This window comes from Hemicordylus capensis, chromosome 6 (genome assembly GCF_027244095.1).
Source record: "Hemicordylus capensis ecotype Gifberg chromosome 6, rHemCap1.1.pri, whole genome shotgun sequence".
In the NCBI taxonomy this organism is placed as follows: domain Eukaryota; kingdom Metazoa; phylum Chordata; class Lepidosauria; order Squamata; family Cordylidae; genus Hemicordylus; species Hemicordylus capensis.
In genome coordinates, this window is record NC_069662.1 from 96649908 (window position 1) to 96675246 (window position 25339).

Genomic DNA, 25339 nt, shown 5'->3' on the forward strand with positions numbered 1-25339 from the left:
GAACTGAACAGGTTCAACGTCAAACACGTTTGTCGAACCTGTTTGCACAACCCTACAAACTTGTCATTTGCTCTTGAAATGGAGCAAAGCAGACAAACTTGCTGAAGGGTGGAGAGTGACTGAGTATGTTTCTGTGTGTGAGAGTTTCAAGGCATCCTTGGAACATTTTATTTATATTTATTTATGTTTCTATTTCTATACCTTTTTTTAATTAAAACAATCCCAAAGCAGATTACAATATCATTAAAACAATGTACAAATAAAATAAAAATTAAAAGTAGAAATAATATATCTCCATTTAAAAGCTTAAAAAGCTGCATGAGCTGCCCAGCAGTCTGGGGGCTGCCTCACTCATCTGGAGACTTTACAGACAGGGCTTCTACCCCAAATTTCCTTCGGGAGAGAGTGTGTGCATTCATACACCAGCCAAACTTACCCCCAAGTCCCTTTGAGATCCTTGGACCCACTCCACACACAAATTGGATTTTGTCTTGCAAATTCTAGCTTATCTTTGTGTATCTCCGGGTTATTAAAATGCTGGTTTTAAGCCACTTTTCCTGAAAATGCCGGAGGCACTGATGTAGAATCATTAGCATGCTAAGAAAGCTACTCTCTTTACAAATGCAGATGTAGCTCTTTAGTAATCTCTCCCCATAAAATTGGCTAGAAGGAAAACATGGACGCCTGCCATGTGAACTTGCACCAAAACAAAACCAAAGAGCAGAGGGGAGGGGCTGCTTCCCTCAATGCCCGGAGTGTAATCTGAAGTGGCTTTGCTCAACATTTACCCCACAGCATGAAGCCATGCGTGAATAACTCCCTGCCTCCCTCCTCTTCCTCTCCCTGCCATATGGCACACTTGCTGCCCTGTCAACCAGCCACTCCTGCCACCACTGCTTACAAGGGGTTCCTGCTTCTGAACCCTGACAAGCAGCAAGTGGGTGGCAGATGGCAGGAGCAGTGGCAAGGTGCCACTGCGGGCAAGCGGGGGGGGGGCACACCCTGGGGGGACTGCCCAAATAGAAGCCGCCTCTGCCCTCACTATAAGGAAGACAATGCTGTGGAGCTAGCATTATGAGGAGAAACTGCTGCTGCATGCAAGCTCTGGCTTTACTGCTTCAAGCACTGATTGCTTCATGGCTGGAAGGTGAAGCCAGCCCTGCGAGAAGGGAGAGGGGTAGTACTGGCAGTGGCAAGGGCGGTGGTGCTTATGCCAGCATTCCTTCTTGCTGAGAGGTTTTCGCTCATTTGTGCTGGTTATATGGTAACTACTGGCTATAATAAACACATTGTGGCCGGAGTTTCCATAAGTGCCTGCTTCATCCCTTTTCTATCATACTCTTAGATTTATAGTGTGGTATAGTGGTTAGAGTGCTGGACTAGGACCGGGGAGACCCGAGTTCAAATCCCCATTCAGCCATGAAACCAGCTGGGTGACTCTGGGCCAGTCACTTCTCTCTCAGCCTAACCTACTTCACAGGGTTGTTGTGAAAGAAGAAACTCAAGTATGTAGTACACCGCTCTGGGCTCCTTGGTGGAAGAGCACGATATAAATGTAAAATAAATTTTGTTTTAAAAAAATATAGCCCTCTGTTTATCAGCAAAAGTGCTTTCTGTGGCAACTCGTGAAGAATTTTGCTAAATATCCCGTGTATCATACCAACACCCCTGTGAACATTTCTCTGCCACTTATTTCAAATGAAGATATTTGGCCAAGTTGAGGCCTTTGATTTAGCTTGTCATTTTGCATCCTATGCTTAGATGCATGTATGTTAACATGATATAACTAGTTATCGCAGTGAAATATGGCATATATGCTCTGGACATATAGCCTGTATTGGAAGGTGGGAATTCAGTGCTCTCTCTTTCTCCTTACCTCTCCCATTTTCCAGGAAGAGCAAGGATGCTAACTTTATTGAAGTGAGACCTCTACTTTGAGTGTTGAGACGTCAGAATGAAACTGGATATATGCATATATAATGCAATTATATTACACCAGCTTGTTGGCAAGCCAAAAACAACAACAAAAGCTAGAAAGATGCAACCAACAGGCTATCTCAAGCAAAGCTGCTCTAGCATTTTGCTTCACGAGTTTCCTAAGAAACAGTCTTTATCAGCAACTTTTTGAAAAATGAGCACCACTGAGCCTGAGGGGAAAAACAGAAGTGGTGAACACAGTCTCGTCTGTCCTCTTTGCTGAGGTCTCACCACACCTCCATGCATGCACCCAGTGCAATTTTGTTTCCCATTTTACAAACTTAGTCCTTTTCTGTTATTGTATGGATGCAACTTCTGCCTTCACCACAAAATGACTCTTCCTCTTTCACATCAAATAACATTTTAGAAAAGCAACTGTAAGGATAACTTTTCCCCTCCCTTCCCTCTTCCTCTTTCAAATAATAGCAAAACACCATGTCCTTTATTTATGGTCCACAACAGAGCTAGTGTCAATCACGAACAGCTTCATATCACTTGAGATGTATCAGCAGAGCACCTGCTATTGACTCATTTCTCACAGAGCATTGGCTGACATGACGCACAGCCTCTACAGGGATGGGCGTGCCTTACAATACCATTGCTGCAGAGCTGGAAGCAGCGGCATTTGCTACAGAGAATTGTGGTTGTGCTAGAAGTGTACTGTGTTTCTTCCCATTGTGGCAAATGGGGGAAGATGCATTTATGCCCATAGCACAACTGCGTCTCTCTATTTTATTTATTTATTTATTCGATTTCTATTCTGCCTTTCCAAAAATGGCTCAGAGCGGTTTACACAGAGAAATAAATAAATAAATAAATAAATAAATAAGAAAGATGAAACCCTGACTCCAAAGAGCTCACATTCTAAAAAGAAACATAAGACAGACACCAGCAACAGTCACTGGAAGTACTGTGCTGGGGGTAGATAGGGCCAGTTGCTCTCCCCCTGCTAAATAAAGAGAATCACCATGTTAAAAGGTGCCTCTTTGCCAAGTTAGCAGGGGTTCTAACTGCAGCTTCCAGTTCCACAGCTGCACTCACAAGCCATCCTGTCCCCATAAAGGTTGTGCATTATGTCAGCTATTGTGTCCTTTCCTTTGTGATAGCATAGCTTTTACTAAGTTTGTGATCAGGAAAACTATTCACTTCAGAAGCCACTTTGGAAATCTGTGGTGTGTGAATGTGTTTTGATTTGTCTTGCTGCTTCAGCTGCATATTACACTTTGTTTCAACCTGCTTTGGAGGTTTTCAACCTCACTTTTGAGGCAAAGTTTTGGCAATTGACAATAGACACACAAGGGAGAAAATCTTCCTTGCTAGGCTCCAAGGGTGCTTTTGAAGGGCTGCATCCTGAAAATGTGGAGGGCAATTCCCATGGGGAACCCTGAGGGTCCTTCATGTTAATTTCCCTTCCTTGCCCCCTGCCCAAATTTCTATGATGCAGATCTTCAAACTTGGAGCCAGAGAGTGGAGATCTTCCCTGCTGCTCATTTCCCATGCTTGTTTAGGCTGTCATCTGAAGCAGGATCTAAGCTTTACATGGCTTGGCTTCAGACAACTTCACTTTGCTTCAGCAGCAGCTGTCTGAAGTGTCCTGCTTTGCTTTTAGAAACACAGATCCTCTTCTCCTGACAAAAGGACTCAATGGGAGAATTTGGGGGAAGAAGTGGAGCGGGGGTGGGAGGAGGACGTATACCTACTCCATCAGCTGTCCAGGGAATTTATAGCTGTGCCAAGAACTGGTAGACAGGGAGTTACTGTAGCTCTACTCATTGTAGGAACTCAAGCTTCCTGCAATGCTGTTGCGAGTTCTTCAAGCCGCCAGAGATGACCCCTTTCACCCACCACCACAAGACACTAATAGTAGTGGGGTACAAATTAAGAACAAAACAGCTTCAAACAATATGACTTCTATTAGTGATTCATATTAGCTATTGTTATTAATCATAATTGTGTAGCCACACACTAATAAGTAATCTACAAAAAGCTAGGATATTTACATCATTTCAGGTTGTGCCAAACACATTTTGCCTCTGAACAGCATAAAAAGTATGGACATGTACATGCTGTGCATAAATGTTGCTGCTTTGTCAGTGTGAAAAACAATAGATATGCTCACATTTAAGACACTTTATAGCTGCACACTCAGTCTATTGAATATTCATCTGTACTAATCCATCAGAGAAGGACAGAGCCATCTTGTTCACTGGTATTCTGGGTCCGGATGCTGCTCATGGGAGGCTCTGGAATGGTAATGGAGGATGTACCACGATACTGGCTGCAAGGCCCACAGAAACAAATGAATGAGAGGCATTTGAGAACCAGGTGAGAAATGTACTTTCTGAATTTTTCTCCAGCAAAAGCATAGATGATTGGGTTAAGACAACAGTGACTGAAAGCTAGTGCTTCAGTCACCTGCATGGTATAATCTAAAAACCTTAATGTGCTGCAGTCCTCAAAGAACTCACAGAGCCTTAATATATGTAGAAAAATTGATACATGGTATGGGGTCCAGAATATAAAAAAAATAATCACTACCAGTAAAATCAGTCTTATGGCTCTCTTTTTCCGGTTATTTTTGCAGGAGAGTAGGGTTTTGATGATTCTGAGGTAGCAGATGCTCATGATGCACATTGGCAGGAGAAATCCTATGACATTGGTTTCTATGTTGCTGAAATATGGCCAGATTTTTTCCAGAGCTTCTGGGTATTGAGGTGCACATGTGCCCTCTAACTTTCGCACAAACACAAACTGGGGTGCTGCAAACAATATGGCTAGTGACCATACTAAAAGACTGGTTAAAAAGCCATGGCTGACTGTTCTAGCTTTCATAAAAAATGTTGCACGGACAATCGCCAGGTACCTATCGATGCTTATGACAGTGATAAAAAACAGGCCTCCAAAAAAGCCCACAGAATAAAAAGAGGCAACTATTTTACATGGAAGGTTCCCAAGAGTCCATCCAGATACAATATATGAACCCCAAAAAGGAAGAGAAATCACAAAGAGAAGATCAGAGATGGCCAAATTCAAGAGAAATATGTCTGTGATGTTCTTTTTGCGTCCACCTTTCATAATGGTCAAAATCACCAGGAGATTCCCCACTAGCCCAACAATGAACACAAGGGCATAGAGTGCAGGCAGAAAGACTTTCCCAAATAGCTGGATGTCCATTTTATCACATACAACAAATTCTTCATAGGCAAACGCGGTGGTTGTCTCCATCACTTCTTCAGTCAAGATGAATACTGGTGTGAAACAGAAAATTTAAGAGAAGCAGTTAGTCAGGGAGGGGGACACAAGTTTTTCAGCTGTAGAGCAATTAGGTGTGCTGTGTTAAAAAGCTTTTTGGTAGCATCTTCAAGCCCCTCATACTGAAGGTGTTCAATATTTCAGATACTGAACACCTTCAGCTTTGGGCCTGGGTATGATCCAGCAAAGATAATGAATGGAACTAAAGTGCATTGTTAAAATCCTAATGTTCCACTGATTTCACAAATGTTACATGCATGCTCCATGTTTGGAATTCCCCATATCTTATTCCTTTTCAAAAAGTAGTCATGGGGAGCCCAGTTTGGGGCAGGGCTATGGTATGGTGGAGTGAGACTCTTAACCCTGAACTTCATAACTACCTGGAGAAAGATCTCGGATAATAATCTGAGTGCCCAGACAAGTACCTGTGTGAGAACTCATAGGTGCCTTTTCATAGGAGCTTATTCTTGGTTCAGCACTCCTGTTCTAGAGCAGGGGCACAAGAAACAGCCCTTTTAGAACACCAGTATAATAACTCTGACTTTCCTTGCTCACAGGGTTATGTAGGCCCCATTTATTTCATTGGTGTTGTGGTCATTCTCATCAGCCATGCAGACAGGTGAGGGACCATCAGACCAGCATGGGCCTTTCTGCATGATCACTCAGAGCATATCCCCACCAAATTTTATTTATCCTGCTGTAATCATATCAGTGAGATCCAGCAACATTACCTGTTATATATTATATACTTTACATACTGTTAGCTGTATTTATATACATAGCTGCGTTTCTGTTGTTTGCCATTCGCTTTAGAAAACAGTGTTGGGAAGATGCACACCCCTGTGCATGAGTTTTTCAGCAAAGAAGCAGACAGCTTCCAAGCAACTAAAACAGACACTTAACACTAAACAGCAGCAGCTGAAATGCAAATCACACCCATCTGTAGGAGTTTGCCAGTTTCGTTCCTCTAAAGCAGATCTGCAGAACTTGGGCACTTCTACTGTTGTTGGACTACAACTCCCATCATCCCTGACTACTGGCTACCCGTGGCTGGAGATGATCAGAGTTGTAGTCTACCAACAGGGCCCAAATTGTGCAGCCCTGCTCTAAAGTGAGTCTGGCAGAATGTATGCAAGAGAAGCAGCAGCTTGGGACTTGCATGTTGGCTAAATAGATGTGAAGAATCAAGTGCTGGCTGCATGCTTTTTTTCTGCACCCTGTAATCGCTGCCCAACCTGTATATTTGCAACAGTGCTGTAGATTATTACATAGATACCATGGCATTTTCCAGATTACACGCTTGTCCATATTTAGGGAGGAGGACTCCCCCGATTAACCTTCATGCCTTCTCACACTAAATTACAGGCACGGGCATTGCCTCAGAGTTGGGGAGGAGGGAAGTATATTCACTCCATTCCTTCACCTATCAGTGGGAAGGAATAAAGCTCCATGCTCCTCTCCAGGAGTCCACCAGACCAACAACCTCTATCTCTGCTTATCGTCTCATCTTTGGCAGCCCCTGCCTTAAATAAAACCCTACATTTAGGACACTCCCTCCCCCTTCCAGCTTGCTCCTTCTTCTTTGGCTAGGCCAATGGATTGGCCACCCAATCTCTGGCCTCCCAAGGGACCATTTCCTCCAACTCCACCCCCATTGCTAGCATTTCGACACAGGGCTGCAGTTGTGGGGCAAACACTCTCCAAGCCCTTCCGATCTTCTGGGAGGGAATTGCTGGGGTTGTTGCCGTTTGACCAGGTAAACAACCCTCTTTTGTGGAGGAGGGTGGGGAAGCCCGACAACACTACTGTCCACAAAGTGTGCTTCCATACTGCCTGTTTTTCGACATCACAGTCCCTGCATTGTCGGCAAGGTGCTGTTCACATTTCCGATGCCTTCTTTCAGATTTTATCCTTGCATTTTAGTCCTACAACGTTGCATGTGCGTCGCAAATAAATAGCTGTATATTCCTGTTGTAGGAGGGTTGCGTGAGCTATTTACATTTTCAAAATGATCCTGCCAAGCCAAAGCATTTTACTGCTGAACAGCATGTAGTCTGGAAAGCGCCCATAAGTCTCCAGTCTTCTGTTCCAAAGCAAAGTTACCCTGTCAAGAGTTTCCTACTGCTTCTGTGGGGAGCAATGTGAAACAATATGTACTTGGAATTAAGCTCTTTTGGTTTCAGTAGAATGTCTAAGACAACGACTGATATTCAAACTAAGTTACTCAGTAGTACTACTCAGGAATTACACTTAAAAGACTGCTGAATTTCAATAGGACTACTCAGGAGTAATTTGGTCTGGCTGTCAGCCAGTGTGTTTAGGACAGCTTAATTCCAAAGGGCTGATGTAAATGTAGTGGTGTAAAAGAGACAACCACGACCATTGCAGGTAAACTACACTGGACATAACATTTTGCTGCTGAAAATCCCTTCAACTGCCTCAATGGTCAGAAGATATAGTATGTTTTGTATTAGTACAATTAACTGGGGATACTCCACTCTGAATATGTTCCTTGTGTACAAGAAGGGACATTTGAGGATTGTTACACTCAGATACCTTAACTTCTTAGGCCTTTGTTAAAACAAAACCCACTTGTTTTCATAATATGTAGGCAGCTGAATCAGCTTGTGCATCTCGGTAATTATAGCACGCCATTCTTCTGAGTGGTTGTTGTGTGGTGGTGGTTTTTTGAAGCTTTTATGATGTCATTTACAATCTACTTCCTCTAATTCTGTGCTATTTCCATACCCACAAAATCCAAGCCAAACATGTTAACTGTAGAAACACTTTCCTGCCATATACCATTAGTGATGAGGAAATCAAATTTCCCCCTTTACAGGTCGAGTATCCCTTATCCGGACATCCAAAATCCGGACAGCTCCAAAATCCAGACACCACACCATAACAAAACAAAATGCCTCAGCTCACTTGGCTTGGTAACTTTCCAGCAGCTCCCAGCAGTGCGCTGCTGCTCCGAGCCGTGCGCCACATGTTTTGGCGCATTCTTCACTTTTAAGCTTGTTTGCCGGCACTGCGTTCACCCCAGTTGCGAGGGTGTCGGTATGCATCTTATCATGGCTGTGAGGCTGCCTGCCTTGCTCCCCTTCCAACAGAGAGCCCAGAAGAGCCTCTGCGGTGTGAGCACACTCCATGTTAGGCAATGGGAGAAGAGGAAGAGACAGCTGGAGGCCAAGCGTGGAAAGACCAAAGGCGGAAGTAAGGTGGAAAATAAATGGCTAGAGCCAAGGGGTAAGGAGAGGGGGAAAGATCTGGACTGAGGGACCATGAGGGAAAATATTCCAAAATCCAGAAAAGTCCAAAATCCGGAACACTTCCAGTCCCAAGCAGTCTGGATACTTGACCATACAAAACAAGGTCCAAAGTGCTTATGATTGGGGGTGTAGATAAAATTGAACAAGGGGGAACAAATATCCCTGGGTCACTGAGAGAGAAAGAGCCCACCAGTTGAGCAACATCTTGCTCTTTGCTCGCTCTCTCCCCCACCGCCCTGACACAGGTGTGGGGAGGCAGAAGTTCATCTTCACTTCTTGTTCTAGGGCACAGTCCAACTTTGCTATGCTCCTGCTTAGATAAGGGCCAAACTAGATGAGTTGAAAGAGTTTCATAATTGGCTAACTCATCTCTTTAAATTTGTATCATAAGTAGTCACTGAGACGTAATGAATAAGTAGTCACGAAGACCTAATGGAGAAAATTGCGTGGCGTGTTGGTGGGGAGGAACCTGTGTCCTCATTTCTGCTGTCTCCTTGTCAAGATCATGGTTTGAACAATATTTCTAGTACCAAGAAGTCTACTGACAGGTCTGGGTTTTTCTGACAACACATAATACTAAGAAATTAAATTATGATAACAAACTCGTTGCCCTTTGAGATGATGACAATCCTTACTTTGCAAGACCTATAAGATAAAAGCCACTGAAATTACCCATTCACCAACCAACTTGCAAAATATCTACAGCTGTCAGAGAAAATAGGGCCACTTGTGCCCCATTGTAGTCCTTGGCATGGAGCTTAGGCAGTTAAGTATTATTAAGTCCTATTTATTTCAATGGAAGAAATTTAAGTATGTGCCTAACACCCCCATTGAAATCAACACAATGCAAAAGTGCCTGACTTTGGTTTCTGTCCTAAGTTTTTAAATCATTCTTCTCTGGTGGCTTTCATGGAGGAAGTATATTTTGGCAAAATACTATTTAGAAATTAATTATATCATGTAAACAAACAAACAAACAAACAAACAAGGTATTCTAATACTTGACCCAGCAACTTCTAAACTGTGTGCCAAAGGCACATTAGTATGGTGTGAGAAACACATTAATTAAACAACTAAAAGTTCCTATGAGCCCAAAGTACTCATCCACAGAAGAGGCTGCCTGTCATTTGGGGATTACTGGCTGTCTTTGGCAGCAGCCATGTGTTTAATTGCAGTAATGCAGGCTTCAGGTTTCAGAGGACCCTTAGCAAACTGCTCTCTATGGACCTTTCCCTACCTGAGTGGACCCTGAGAGGATCACTCCACCACTGCCACATGAAGGCCAGAGACACAGCATTGGGCCCTTGGCAGCTGCCCAACAATGCCAACCCATGGCACTGGCCCTGAATCATAGCCTCAGCTGTCAGAAGTTTGAGGAAACCCTGGCTTGACTTGTTCTGGGAGGTTCATTCATATTCACCAAAGAAAACCTGCCCCTGTCTAAAATGTTGAAACTCAGCAGTCTAACGTTGATATTTCCCACAGACCTGAAACCACACAACAGGCTGTTCAGAGACATTTAACACGAAGAGTATTATTTTCCCACCTCAGCTACGCCCTTTTGCTAGAGATGGTCTGCTGTATCTATTGCATCGGCTTGGCCAAAGCAAGTGTGCCTTCAGCACAGTAAGAACAGGATGTGGCTTTCAACACAGCCTCATGTGTGGCAACAAGTGGGCAAATGTAGGTGACATGAATGTGCTGGCTCCGTGGGAACCTTTGTGGGAACACACATGAAAGCTAGCTTTCATCTCGATCGCTTCCACCATTGACCTTCCTCATACGGCAAATGACACTTCTGCCCCTCTGTGAGATTCCCTCCAAAGGGTGTGGCACCTCTCTTCTCACTCCTATCTCAGCGTAAATGAGGGGGAAGGGGACATGGCGACTAGTGAGGTTGGATGGAGATCACATTGCAGGGTGAGAACACTCATACATCCCAACTGGGGCTGATCTGGGGCAAGACTCATACATCCCAACTGGGGCAAGCGGGGTTGCTGCCCAGCATGCCTACCTGAAGGGGACACTGAGCTGAGCTTGGCAGCTCATTGTTTGTTGAATGTAGAGTCTGCCATGAGCTGGGGGCAAGGGAAGAACCAGGGAAGAGTTTTCTCTGCCTGGTTTCACTCTCACAGTAAGAGAGAGAGAGAGAGAGAGAGAGAGGTTAGCGAAAGGATGGAGGGGAACATGACTGAAAAAGAAGCAGCAGCTGCAGAAGGCCTGTGAGTCTTCAGTGTGAGTAGGAGAGCACTGGCAGGAAAGCAGCAAATTACTGAGAGGTGACTCTGGACCCTTTTCATGGGCATTGCTGGGAAAGTTGGGAGTAAGGCCTGTTACACTACTAGGTTTTGCAGACCTGCACTAGCAGCACAACTTGGTTAGACTGATAGACTAACCAGGGGGTAGGGTGCCAAAGGTACTCCTCACCCTGGCACTATTTATCACCTAGGGCACTATCTATGGCCAGCCATGACCCCAGCCCTAGAATTAAGTTCCTAGTGGGCGTACATAGGATGGCAGCCTCAAATCAATAGGCCCAGCAGAGGATTTTGTTGTTGCATTCACCCCACTGTTCTTTTCATTCATTCATTCATTCATTCATTTGATTTCTATACTGCCCTTCCAACAAATGGCTCAGGGTGGTGTATTTCCCAAGCCTACCGATCAAATGCTTGGCTAAGCTGAAGATCAGACCGTAGACGAAACTCCAGAGCCCAGTGGGTCACCCTGGCTTCCATTTGCAGTTCCGTCAAGCCTATGCTCCTTGCCCCATCAGTCATGCATGCACTGTTGCCACTGTTTTCAAAATGTTACCCTGTAGGAATCTGCAAGAGGAGGGCTCTGAGCTTAGCTATAGCCAGCCAGCCAGCAGGAGAAGCATGCTGCTTGACCTCTGTCCCCATTGCCAAAGGCAAAAAAGAGATGTGGACTGAAAGTGGTGAGTGTTGTTACCAGCTGAGCTTATTCTGCCTGCTTCCAGAAGCCTCCCTGGTTGCAACTGCATCTTCAGGCTTGGAGACTGCACTTTTGCTATGCTCAGGAGCTGCACCACAATGTGAGCTCCCACTCTATGTTATACATGAGGTCAAGTCTCTTAGTTGGCAGTGGACTGGTTGCCCCTAGATTTGGCTGCAAGCCCCACAAACTGGAAAGGGGATTAGATCCACACTCCCTCTTTCTGTGAGGGGGTCCTGGCTAAGCAGACTCCAGAACTAGCAACTGCAAGTGTCTGGCATTCAAGTTCATTTTGGACTTGGAATGAAATCTAAACTCCTCTCTTCCTCTCAGATAACACCTGTTGTTAATGAAGCACTCAGGCCAGGAAAGGAAGGCAGATAAGACAGCAGACTCCATTACAATAGGGATGAGTCAGTAATGTAACTTTGAAGAGGTGCCCATCAAAACTCTTGATTAAACTATTGGGAAGCCCTTCCCAGCACAGGATAGTCTTTTACCGCACCTGCACAGTCCAATTGTCCTCACAATCAGCCTTGAATACAATAGGCGATTCACACACCTTCCTACTCAGGAAGAACAATTAGACACAATGCATTCTGAAGAAGCCTGTATGGGCTATCCTGTTCAGCAAAGTATGACAAAAGAAAAGTGCCCTCAAGGCATGTTTTGGGATAAAAGTATCCCTAACTGCATGACCCAGTGTGCTTCACTGCGAAACATCTCAGTGCCTCTCATGCGGGACCCCATCAGACTGCAACAAGAAACTCCAGCAGACCACCTTGGTGTTCCCCTCTTCAGGACAGGTGATATAGCCTCTTGCCCAGCTTCTTCAGGGCTGAACCTATCCCTTTCTCTTATTTCTGAAATCTTGCCCTCTATTTTAAAGTACCTCTCTAGCCCGCCTGGGAATTTTTACACATAATTTGAAACTTTAAGCTAAATGTGCCTTATTTTAAAACATATTTGTACTGCTTTTATGTTAGGACCACCTAGTAAATTATATTTCTTTCATAAACTCCTTTTTGTTAATTAAAACTTCTCTCTCTAGTCGATTCTCTTGAGTTCATACGCTTGCACAAATTAAGGCTGATTGGAACTATGGAACTCTTGAGCTAAATTCCCCACATTCGCCTGAACTGGGGGTGCCAACCAAACACCTTCGAGGCAGTTTCACCAACAGTGTGACAGCAGAACTTTTAGGCAAGATACTATGGAGAGTGGGGGTTAATATTCCCCCCGCCTTCCTTTTCAGATAATTAGTTGCTGACAGAATTAATTAATTAGCTGCTTGCAAGGAGCATGGCTGTTATCAGAGGCTGTCTCCTCCCCTAGAGCAGATGTGGCAGTGACCGTGCTTCCTTGGTAATGGCCGGGGAAGATGATTGTTCCATCTCTGCCTCTTTGCAGGATGCACTGGAAAGTGTCTTTTTATATGGAGGAGGCAGGCAAGTGGGTGAACAGACAGAGGTGGATAACAGCAATGAAATTCATGATTCTCTGGGACTGCCATTTATCTGAGACAGTCACCTGATGTCCGGGACAATTCCATGTAAATGAGGACACGTGGAGAATATCATCTCACTGAGAATATGTCTGTCTCACTCTCTCCAGCTTTCCATTCTCCCTTCTCCCTTGCCCACCTCTCTTCCCTGACACATTAGCATCCAGACTTCATCACCACAAGTGCAATACAAGCTATGTATGTGTGTGTGACTGTAGTATATAAAAGTTAAAATAAAATCATTAAGCAGAAGATCTGAAGCCCTTTGGCTGCTTGACAGACTGCAGGTGATAGATTGCTGTTTAGAATAGACACCATTAAAGAATTAACAACATTTAAGAGATCTGAAAGTGGAAGAGGCTTCACTTCCCATGCTATGCAAAACCCTATGGCCAGAGGCAAAGGCGGGAAACAATACAATATCTTCTCTCTCTCAAAAAGCTAATAGCTGTCTTACAATGCCAGAAGACTCTGCTATGAAATAATACTTCTGAATCAGCTGTTTCATCAGCATTCCTTACTCTAAATTCAATGAAGAATTGAATTGGAAACCAGGTCTTGGGCAAGGGAGGGTTTCTGGAGATAGAAAGTAAGGTTACTTTGCAAAAGACAAATAAAACAATTACATCTTGAACTTTGAAAACCTCTTAAACGGAATGTTTGGCTTAAAGGCTATTTTCAGTTTTAATGAAAAGACACTAAATAAGTGACTAACTTCACTTGTCTCATTAATGTCAATGGGACTACTCATGAGTAATTTAGTCTAGTTGTGTCAGCCATGGGATGCTAAGTATCTACATTATTATTATTATTACATTTCTATCCCACTCTTCCTCCAAGGAGGCCAGAGCGGTGTATTACATACTTGAGTTTCTCTTTCACAACAACCCTGTGAAGTAGGTTAAGCTGAGAGAGAAGTGACTGGCCCAGAGTCACCCAGCAAGTCCCATGGCTGAATAGGGATTTGAACTCGGGTCTCCCCGGTCCTCGTCCAGCACTCTAACCACTACACCACGCTGGCTAAATTAGAGGAAACAACAAGATGGCAAGCAGGGTCAACTTTCAGAACGGTGGCAGATAAGGCTGCTCCTTGGTTTGAGGTGAGCCATACCTTGTACAGCCTGATTTTTTTCTGTTTTATTTGGGAATCGTTTCCTGCTCACCTAGACTCATTTGCAGGATCATAACAATGGTTCCAGTAAACATGTTGGAGGGGGTTTGTTTTTCTCTCTCTACATGGGGAATCAATATGATTGTAGCCTGATTTATCCTGTGATGTCAGCTAACCTTATATTTTTATTGGTTTGAGAAAGTTGCCCAGTACACCTCAACTATTTCTTTAATGTAATGTAACAATTCTTTACATTACATTATTTTTTTAATGTAATGTAAATGAACAAATGTAATCCAGATGAACCAAGTTTATTTGCAATATCAAATATAAATATCAGTCATAACACTTACTCCCAAATATTATCTTTTCATCAGCTTCATGGTTTCTTTTTCTTTTGTGGTATATTCCCTGTGGTTTAGACTTCAGACAACAATCATGAGTTTTAAAGGTCTGGTTACCGTATTTTACGGACTATAAGACGCTACGGACTAGAAGACGCATCTTAATTTTAATCCACTTTTTCAGAGTTTTAACATATTAAACTGTTAAAACATATAAGACGCTCCTGAATTTTGGCGGATATTTTTCGAGGAAAAAAGTGAGTCTTGTAGTCCATAAAATACGGTATTAATCTCAGCTCTAGATCTATTGTCCTAATGCTTTTGCTTTCTGTATTATTTTTCATTCTGGATTCAGGGGAGATGTGGGAGGTAAGGGGGCTTCTTCTAGAAAGGCAAGAAGTTATTTAAAAAGAACAAAGATGAAAAATATTCCTTTTTCTATAACGGCAGTACACTTGAGCATACAGGGTTTTATCAGTACCCTTTTATAGCATTTCCAGCTCTTGTGGCTTTATCAGGGACAGGGTCCTAGTAGACTTAAGGCTTTCAAATGGCTGGGGGTTCTTAATGCTCTTGCAACCAAAACCTCAGTTTTGATTAATTAAAGAGAGCACCCTCTTTGTCATAAACCCTGCTATTTACTGAAATCACGTAGGGAAGTTCAGTTACAGCTGCCACCAGCTTGTTTGGTGGCGATGTGGGACTGGGCCTTATTTGGTGGTGTAGCTAGTGTAGTGTAGTGTAGTGTAGTGTAGTGGCTAGAGTATTGGACTGAGACTGGGGAGAACCAAGTTCAAATCCCCATTCAGTCATGAAACTCACTGGGTGACTCTGAACCAGCCATTTATCTTTCAGTCTAACCTACCTCACAAGGTTGTTGTGAAGATAAACATAAACTCATGTACAGTACACCACTCTGGGCTTCTTTGAAGAACAGTGGGATATACATGTAAATAAATACTTAAATACAAATTTGTGGCTGCCCCGAGACTTTGGAATGTGGTATCTTATATCTGTCGGTATAAGAGCTTTTCCGTCTGTCTGCCTTTTAAAAAATCACTTAAGACACACCCATTTTCTAAGGCCTTTTGCTAAAACTATTTAAAAATGTTTTTTAATTAAAACCTCTAAAAATTATGCTTTTAAAATTGTTTAAATTGTTTTTATTTAGTTTAATTTATTGCTTTAAGTTGTGTACATTGCCTTAAGATCTAGATGTTAGGCGATTTATAAATGTAATAAATAAAAAATTACAAATGTAGATCCACCTGCAAGGGACCTTCCTACATGCTAAACTAGGATAATAAGATAAGATTCCCCTCTTGATTCCAAACCAAGGCAACATGGCATGGGACAAACAAACTTATATCAAGCCTACCAAACAGCTGCTGCAGCTGCACCTTTAATAGCAGCTTGATATGTGCAAACAATGAGTGGCTAGTGATGCAGGATCTCCATGCTGTAAAAAAAAAAAACTTCACCTGCTGATTTCTGCAGTTAATGTGTTGTTAAAATCATGTGAGCAGATTTTCTAGTCCAGGGTTTCTTAACCTTGGGCCTCCAGATGTTGTTGGACTACAACTCCCATCATCCTCCACCACAAAGGCCATGTCTGGGGATGATGGGAGTTGTAGTCCAACAACATCTGGAGGCCCAAGGTTAAGAAACCCTGTTCTAGTCTGTTGGCAACCCTACCCTACCAGTGTTCCCTCTAACAGGGATTCCCAGACGTTGTTGACTACAACTCCCATCATCCCCAAGCAAAAGCCATTGAAGCTGGGGATTCTGGGAGTTGTAGTCAACAACATCTGAGAATCCCTCTTAGAGGGAACAGTGTACCCTACCACACTCAAATGCAAATGGCTGGTTGAGTACAACATTAGTGCCACCTGTCTTGCTGGTATTAGATGCACCGAAAAAGTGCATCCAGTCATAGAAAAATTATCCATGGCTTCTTTTTCAGTCCATTCAAGATTCCAGGACAAACTAGGTGTTATGTTAATAAGCCTGTCATTGGTCCTGTGTGTTTGAGTTTTGATTATTGAATAGCAGACGTAGGAGGGAAGGGGTCAGGATAGGGACCATGAAGGAATGCTTTAACTCTTTCCCTCCACATGATCCCAATCCAGGGTGGCCCTAACAACTATTACTTGCCCAAACAGAGGATTCAGTTGCCATGCAAAATATATTGTGGCTTAACAGAGGAAAGAGAAGCAAGTTGTTACAGGATACATCTATATATATAATTCTCGAAGGCGTACCCGTGGCTAATCCCATGCGAGGCAGCTCTTACAAGAGTTCGCAAGCAAAATGCCGGAAGGGGGAGAGGAAAGTGACAGTGGTGGCAGGGAAGAAAAGGAGAATGGGCAGGCAGCTGGAGGTGGAGAGAAAGTAGCAGCTGGGGGCGGGGGAGAAAGCGGTGGCCAAGGAGGCAAGAGACGGGTGGCCGGGAAGGGGAAGTGGTGGGCATCGGGGGGGGGGAGAGGAAATGGCTGGCCAGGCAGACAGCCAGAGAGAGAAAATGGCAGGCAGGGGGGAGAGTAAGCAGTGACCGGGGGGGAGGGAGGTCCAGTGGAAGTGTTGCCACCTCCAACCTGTGACCTCCACTGTGAGCCAGCGGGAGAGTGCATGTGGTCTCCAACCAGCCTACTCACGAGGACGGCACCCGCCTGCCACCCAAATTACTGGTCATACTCGGCCCATTTTGGGTCTCCCTGCACCTGAGCAGAGAGCCCCCAAATGGGCTGAGTACGGGTGGGAGAGAGCTCAGAATCATCAATCATTTTAAACTCTCCATTTCAGGTGCTTGTCTTCTTCAGGCTATCATATAGTCTATTCAATTTTAAGATACATTTCTTGTAGAATAAGATCAAACTAGTTGTTGTTGTTTATTGTTATTTTATTTGTTATTTATTTGTTGTTATTTATGAAATGTTTATACTGCCTCACCCAGATCCTTTACTTTCCATATTACTCTGTAAAATAAATACAATGATAGCAACTTAAGTTGAGAAAAATATTGTTGGTTTAAAATTATTTTATTGTTTAGATGTGTTTTACAGAAAACAGTACATTTACAACAATAAAACACTAAGAATGCACCCACAAGTAGGGATGTGCACGAAGTTTCTTCGGCACCGGCGGGGGTAGTCCTTTAAGGGTGGGGGAGGGTGCACTCACCCCTCCCGCCGCATATCCCCCGCCGGCACTCCGTCACTTTTAAGCCCCTCGGGGCGGCAGCGTTCCTCCCTGCCGCCCCATTTTTGTCATCGGCCGGAAGTGGCCAGAAGAAGTAACCGTGCATGCACCCGTCGTGCACGTGCACCCGCATGGCAGACGGGCGCGTGCACGCCCGCAACGGGCGCACATGCGGTTACTTCTTCCGGCCGATGACAAAAACGGGGCGGCAGGGAGGAACGCTGCTGCCCCGAGGGGCTTAAAAGTGACGGAGCGCCGGTGGGGGATATGCGGCGGGAGGGGTGAGTGCACCCTCCCCCACCCTTAAAGGACTACCCCCGCCGGTGCCGAAGCACCGAAATGGCCCCCGGAGCCGAAACGTTTCGGAGGCTTTCATAATGGCCTCCAAAACGTTTCGGGCACAAGCCTACCCACAAGTCTGATTATTTTGAACTGGTTACCACTTCTATGTTCAGATATATATTTTCTTTTTCTGGTTCAGGTTCAAGGCAACCAAAAGATTTTAGGTTTGAGTTCAGTTCTAATTTTCCTAAAATATTCCCTCTGAACCAGTTTTTGGTTGATGAACTTTGGCTCAATTCCTTAGGGACAAGTACAGAAGACTATTAAATGCAAAAATAATAATAATAAAAAAATCCCCTTTAACATCTGTGCTGCATAGTATTAAGTTTTATCCTCATCAATATCTAGAAAATTACCAAACATGAAAACGTTAGGGGCCTGTGAGAGTGCAGCCCTTTACTTAAGGTGTAAGCCTTTATCAGTGTTCTGTCTTTGATCTGGTGAAGACGGGAACTGTTTTCTTGCAGGAGGAAGTTGTTTAAAAATTTGCAAGAGCTGCATATCTCTTTCTCTCACAAATTTACAAATTGGTAATGAGTTGGTTTCAACAACAGAATGGGTTAAGAGAACTCTCTGAAATGGAAAAACAATTACTGCTAGTAAACAAACAAACAAAGTGATTGTCTCAGATGTGTGGACTTTTTATTGGCAATAAGCCTTAGTTAGTTAGTTAGTTAGTTAATTGATTAATTAATGTATATACTGCCAGACTCCAAAGGCTCTAGGCAGTTCATAATCCTATCACATTTACCTGTGAGTAAGCTCCACTGAACACAAGGAGACTTTTGAGTAAATATGTATAGGATTATTCTGCAGGACTGTTTTCAGCAGATACTTCTTACTGTTGGAAATGTGCTATGATGAGTGCCAACATTTTACATTTATGGTAACAATGCTCTAAAGTTTCTAAATATAAGTATTGAAACAATGGATGAAATTAAAGCTTGTAGACTTAAAAGAGATTTAGAAGTAATTACTCAGGCTGAAATCCAGACTAACACAACACTGGCACTACCGGGAGGAGAGATTTTTTTACCAGTCTTCTTCCCTCTGAAGCCCTCTGTGCCAGAAAATGCCCTCGAGGGTCATGTGGCACAACATTTTGGCATGCACAACATTACTCTGGATGTTGACCAATGTATTGTCTAAACAGTACATAAGAAGGTGTGTTGAGTCACATGTAGAGAGATTTATTGAAAAGTGGGTCCTATCTGTGGAACACTAAGTATCCGAAATATGTTTGATAAGGATGTTCACGAACCGAGGATTGAGCACAGGTTTGGCGCTGTGGGGAGGGGAGCTGTGAGGGGGAGCTTTAAGAAAGATGAGAGCCTTCCCTGCTCTCTGCCTCCCCATGCAGCTTCCTGCTGGGGAATGAGCCTATGCGATGTCCTAGCAGGAAACTGCATGGGGTGGTGGAGAGCAGGTAAGGGCCTGCTCTCATCTATCTATCTATCTATCTGTTCTGCCTGATATAAGCCTCTTTGGGTGGTATGCAAATTAAAAACAATATATTACAATAGTATAACAATTAAAATTCAGAAAACTAATAAAACAAGTTCCCAGATAAAACATATTAAATGTAAATATCTTCAGTTTAAAGCCTGATAAAACAGGTATGTTTTAAGGGCTATAAAACCTAAACTAGATGGGATATTATGGATATTAGAAAAATAAAATATTTTAGTATTTATAAATAGAAGTGGAAAGCCTTGTTAGACATTATGTTGTATCCACAATCAGATGTCTGTAAATATGTACATGTTTTTGTGTGAATTATTCTACCTGCGTTTGTTTTAAAAGTGAACTTTGGTACAGGCTTCTTGAAATGCAGGATACAGATAAGAAGTGTACTGTTGCACCTGTGTTCAACAGAATATGTGACTAATTATACCTGCACACAGATCTGTACCCATGTACACTGTACACGGGTAAACTAGTATTGAACATAATGTCAACAGGACTTACATTACAAATATATTGTGTCTTTGTATAAATGATTTACCTGCACTCTATTTTAAAATCATTTTTGTACAGCAGTTTTTAGCTATCAAATATATACCTATTAATTTCTGCACATCTATATGACCATGCAGGAACAATGCATGATTTAATAACATGACAGAGAAAGCAGTTCAAATAACTATCATACCTTTAATTTTCCCCCTTATGAACAGAGACTTATCCCCCACCCCCAGCATTATAGCCACATTACACCCAAATGTATTCCTCAATCAATAATACTTATTAATACTTTGAATGTTCAAAGTACTTCACAGATTTTATTTCATTAATTGTTATTAAAAACCCTCCAAGGTAGGCATTATTATCCCGAAACTGAAGATAGGGAGGCTGAGACTGAAAGAATATAGTGGCTTCCTTAAAGTAACCTAGCAAGTTCATGAGAAACGGCTATTGGAAAAACGTATCTCAGATGCTTTTAAATTGCCATAGGTATGATTAAGCCCAAGTTAAGTATGGTGAGTTGCAGTTATTTCAGTGGGAGAGTTAAATATACTTTTAGCTGTGACTAGGCTATATAGTGCTTTATGTTTTTCTGTAACTGAATTCACTGGATTTCTTCCTACCAATTTCCAGTGTTTTCCATAGGTACTTCAGGCACATCTCACTACTATCTACACATTCCTCAGATACCAACAGGGCTTTCAACACTATCCTAGTTTTCATATTTTAGACACTTAGGTATGAAGAAATTTAAAAAATTGTCCACTGAGATCCGGAATATTGCAATAGAAGTATTTTTATAGAAATATCCCTGCAACCTCTGTAAAATCATTCCATTTTCTAATTGTATGTACAACGAGCTGACATCTTCCCCTATGCAATGTAACTCTTTTCCATATTTATTAGGGCTGCCTGGGATAATTTATGTTCTATTGATCCTTTTTTTTAAAAAAGGCTTTTGATCAACTAGGTAGTTCCATTAATCTCTAAGTTTTAAATATAAAATTATATTATTAATATATTTTTTGCATGATTGCCCTTAAAATATACAGAACTGCTCAGGCTTACCTTAACCAATCCTGCCTTGCTATGAATGAGAATATGTTTGAATTAAGTCTGGGTGATTGTTTCCTCATCGGCTGTAGCCAGAACACTGACTGTAGATGCTGCAACCATTTCCACATCACAACCTCAGCAAGGGAAGTGAACTGTTTCCTTTAAGATAATATTGCTAGCCAGTGCAATATGGAGATGCTGTTCCACATTGCATGTTTAATATTGCACTTCCCCCACAGGTCTGAGAAAATGAAGCAGGAAGACAGTTAAAAAGGCCAGAGAGGAGCCGGGTTCAATAACTGAACATTGCCTCCCTTCCAATAAAATTCATGGTGCCAGAGGCATCACAACATTCATAACGCTTTATTTCTGGAGCAAAGCCCCCCGACTGCAGCGCCTTACCACTGCTGCTGCTGCCGCCGCTCCTCCTCCTGCCACTTGCTTGCTCGCTCACCCACTTGCGTGCCCGCCCATCTGCCTCCTGACAGTTTTGCTCTTGGCACCACTTGCCATCCGGCTGACACATCAGTTGTTCGAAACACCAGGAAGAAGCAGATTGGTGTATTTCCTCACTCGACCACCGCCATTGGTCCATCTAGCTCAGAACCGCCTACACTGATTGGTGGTGATCTACACTCGACCACCGCCATTGGTCTATCTAGCTCAGTACCGTCTACACTGATTGGTGGTGGTCTACACTCGACCACTGCCATTGGTCCATCTAGCTCAGTACCGTCTACACTGATTGGTGGTGGTCTACACTCGACCACCGCCATTGGTCCATCTAGCTCAGTACCATCTACACTGATTGGCAGCAGCTCTTCAAGGTTTCAGGCAGGAGACTTCCCCAACCTTACTTGAGTGTTTTTGCACAGCAGTCTTTACCTTGAGTAGACGATGCAAGAAGTGGATTTTTTCTTTCTTAACCTGGATATAAATCTAACAGGCAATAATTTGAATCATGTGAGAAGTGCTCCCCGATGCCACGCAGGGACTTTGGGGTAAATCTAGCCAATATGTGAATGTACACCCAGGAGGAGATGCAAGTTAAAAGCCCTGTGTGAAAAAACGGCCTGGAGATATCAGGTATTGAACCTGGGTCCTTCTGCATGCTAAGCCAGATGCTCTACCACTGAGCTACGGCCCCATACACAAAGTTATGGAGGAAAGTATTTGTTTGCTGTAAAACAAGTCTACTAAGGAGAAATGTATTTATTTGATCCTGTTTATTTCAGTGATTTGTATCCTACTTAATATCAAGAGAGCTCTTAGAGAACAGCTCTTTAATTTGAATGGAGCATCACTAAAAGGGTTTTCAAATGAATCACCTTGGAGTTTTTCACACAGGGCTTTTAAAGCCCTTTAGTTCGCATCTCCTCCAGAATGGAGGGTGTGCGTTCACCTATTGGGCAGATTTACCCAGAAGTCCTTACAAGCTATTGGGGAGCACTTCACACACAATTTGGGTTTTTCACTGTGCGCTAGAGTGCAGCCCAATTTATATCTGGGGTTAAAACATCCACTTTTTGCTTCGGGTTTTTGGGATAACTTTGAGTTTGCAGTAAAGCCTCCCAGAAAACTCGTGGTAAAGCCTGCTGTGTGGAGAACTCCCTACATTCATACACTATACATTTGGAGGGGGAAACAGAATAGTGCCTGTCAGCATCACCCCAACCATTGGTCATACCCCCGACACCTCCAACAACAGAGTTGGAGAGCTGGTCTTGTGGTAGCAAGCATGACTTGTCCCCTTAGCTAAGCAAGGTCCACCCTGGTTGCATATGAATGGGAGACTTGATGTGTGAGCACTGTAAGCTATTCCCCGTAGGGCAGGGTGTCTTAACCTTGGGCCCCCAGATGTTGCTGGACTACAACTCCCATCATCCCCAGACATGGCTTTTGTGGCTGAGGATGATGGGAGTTGCAGTCCAACAACATCTGGTGGCCCAAGGTTAAGAAACCCTGCCTTAGGGGATGGAGCCACTCTGGGAAGAGCAGAAGGTCCCATGTTCCCTCCCTGGCTTCTCCAAGATAGGGCTGAGAGAGATTCCTGCCTGTAACCTTGGAGAAGCCACTGCCAGTCTGTGAAATCAATACTGAGCTAGATAGACCAAGGGTCTGACTCAGTATATGGCAGTTTCCTATGTTCCTATGTACCTGCACATTTGGCATGATGTCCAAAGAGGGAACTTGTGTGTGTAAGCTCATGAAACATGCAAAATTATTTTTCATCCAACCATCCTTTGCAAATTGAAACAGAGCCACAAATGATGCTCACACAGAACAACACATTCTTACATTCCTATAACTATAGATGTGTATTAATTCTATCTATCTATCTATCTATCATTTAAAATATTTCTATACTGCCCAAAACTTGCGTCTCTGGGCGGTTTACAATTAAAATCATTTAAAACATTAAATCAATTAACAATTAAAATCATTTAAAAGATTAAAAACATTTAAAACCCAGTATTGAAATTATTTAAAACTATACATCTAATTAAAAGCCTGGGTGAATAAATGTGTCTTCAGTGGCTTTTTAAAAGTTGCCAGAGATAATTTTATATGCTATTAGTCCCCTGCTAACTGATCACGGAGGCACCTATTTAAAGTGCTTATTCTCTTTATTGAGCATGGGGAGAGCAACTGGCCCTATCTATCCCCAGCACAGCATCCCTCCAGTAGGAATGTGCACGAACCTGTTTGGAGGCCCTTTTATGGGCCTCCAAACAGGTTTGAACATTGGCCAGTTTGAATAGTTCGATGGCGGGGGTGGGATAATTTTAAGGGTGGGGGAGGGTGCCCTTACTCCTCCCTCCACTCCCCCCTCAGCGCTGGCTGGAAAACCAGTCCGGCAGGGTGGCAGCGTACCTCCCTGCCACCCCATCCGCTCCTCAGACAAAAAGTAGGCGGAAGTAGTGAGTGCGCATGTATACATCACATGTGTGCCCAATGTGTGCGAGCACGATGTCCATGCACGCGCACTTGGTGTGACCATGCGCGCTTGCTACTTCCGGTCTGAAGAGTGGATGGGGCAGCAGGGAGGAACACTGCTGCCACACTGGTCCAGTTTTCCAGCCAGCGTGGGAAAAGCAGAGGAAGGGGTCAGTGCACCCTCCCCCGCCCTTAAAGTAATCCCACCCCGGCCATCAAACTGGCTCCTGCTGGTTCCATGCACATCCCTACCCTCCAGTGGCTGTTGCGGATGTCTATCTTATGTTTCTTTTTTAGATTGTGAGCCCTTTGGGGACAGGGAGCCATATTATTTATTTATATCTATGTAAATCACTTTGGAAACTTTGTTGAAAAGTGGTATATAAATATTTGTTGTATTCATATTGAACATTTATATTGATAGGTGGGATAATAATGTTTTAAATAAATGATGTTTTAAATCAGTTACAAACAAATAATACCTGATGTCATATATAATGCAGAAGGAAGACCATGCCTGTTTTTAGGTCAGCCTGTCTATCCGCCATGATTTTCTTCCACACACTGCCCTCTATGGGAGGCAGTGTGTGCCCAAGGCAAGCTGAGAAAATGTTGAGGACTTCATTGTTACAAAGAAGTGTGAAAATGATTAAACAGGGGTTCAGCGTGGGCCTACAGGGGAAATTTGGATGAACACCATTCTCATGTGATTTGTGGATGTCCCAACCATGCATCGGGATGTCCTGCACTGACATCTGGGTAGGTGTGTTCTCTGCTCATCTCTCACCTTGACCGCATGATGAGGCCAGTGGTTGTGTGAACTGGCCTAATATTTCAATAAATGGCATTTCCTGTCAACTTCTACTTCTACAGAAATTACTCTGAGGAAACTGTTGTTACTAAGACTTTTAACCATTAATATTTTTCTACAGATTGATAATCTGGCTCTTAACTTGTTGTTTGTTTAATCAGTTAGATTGAAATAATTTGTACATTCTCAGATCTGCTGGGGGATTATTGAAGGAATGAAATTCCATCTCTTGAATGAAATGGACCTTAGAATACAATAAACAAAACCTCCCACTTACTGTTAGCAGGATAGGCAATTGTCCTGATGATTTTCTTTTACAGGAACACGATAATCTGCAACCGAATAGAATATTTTGTGCAACACACACACCAGAGGCAAAGTGGATTTTTAAAAGATTCCTTTCAAACTTCTGCAGTATCTTATAATATCTATATTTAAATGGCATACATGGTATTGTGCTTTCAGCTTCAGTTCCTTGTCTTTGGGACTCTGGGAGGGAGGAGTGAGCTGTAACTTGCAATGCAAAGTATCAGCAGTCTTGGCATACAGAAGGAGAAGCTAGTTTTGAGCTTTTTTTTACACTCGGGTTAGTACATGGAAGGGACTGTAGGTCTG

General features: G+C 43.1%; 1 protein-coding gene across 17 annotated transcripts in view; it reads right to left on the reverse strand.

Moving 5' to 3' along the window:
* Positions 1-3871: 3871 nt before the first annotated feature.
* LOC128331449 (CX3C chemokine receptor 1-like) overlaps positions 3872-25339 on the reverse strand; it is a 64202-nt gene continuing 42734 nt past the window's right edge. For 9 of the 17 annotated variants that reach the window (XM_053264876.1, XM_053264880.1, XM_053264878.1 and 6 more), the window contains one exon: positions 3872-5225. In XM_053264876.1, coding sequence (XP_053120851.1) covers positions 4156-5225 — 1070 coding nt within the window. In that variant the 3' untranslated portion in view covers positions 3872-4155. Of the gene's footprint in view, positions 5226-20988; positions 21218-21378; positions 21505-25001; positions 25057-25339 lie in introns of those variants that run through there. The other 8 variants (XM_053264881.1, XM_053264882.1, XM_053264884.1 and 5 more) reach the window with 4 other exon arrangements.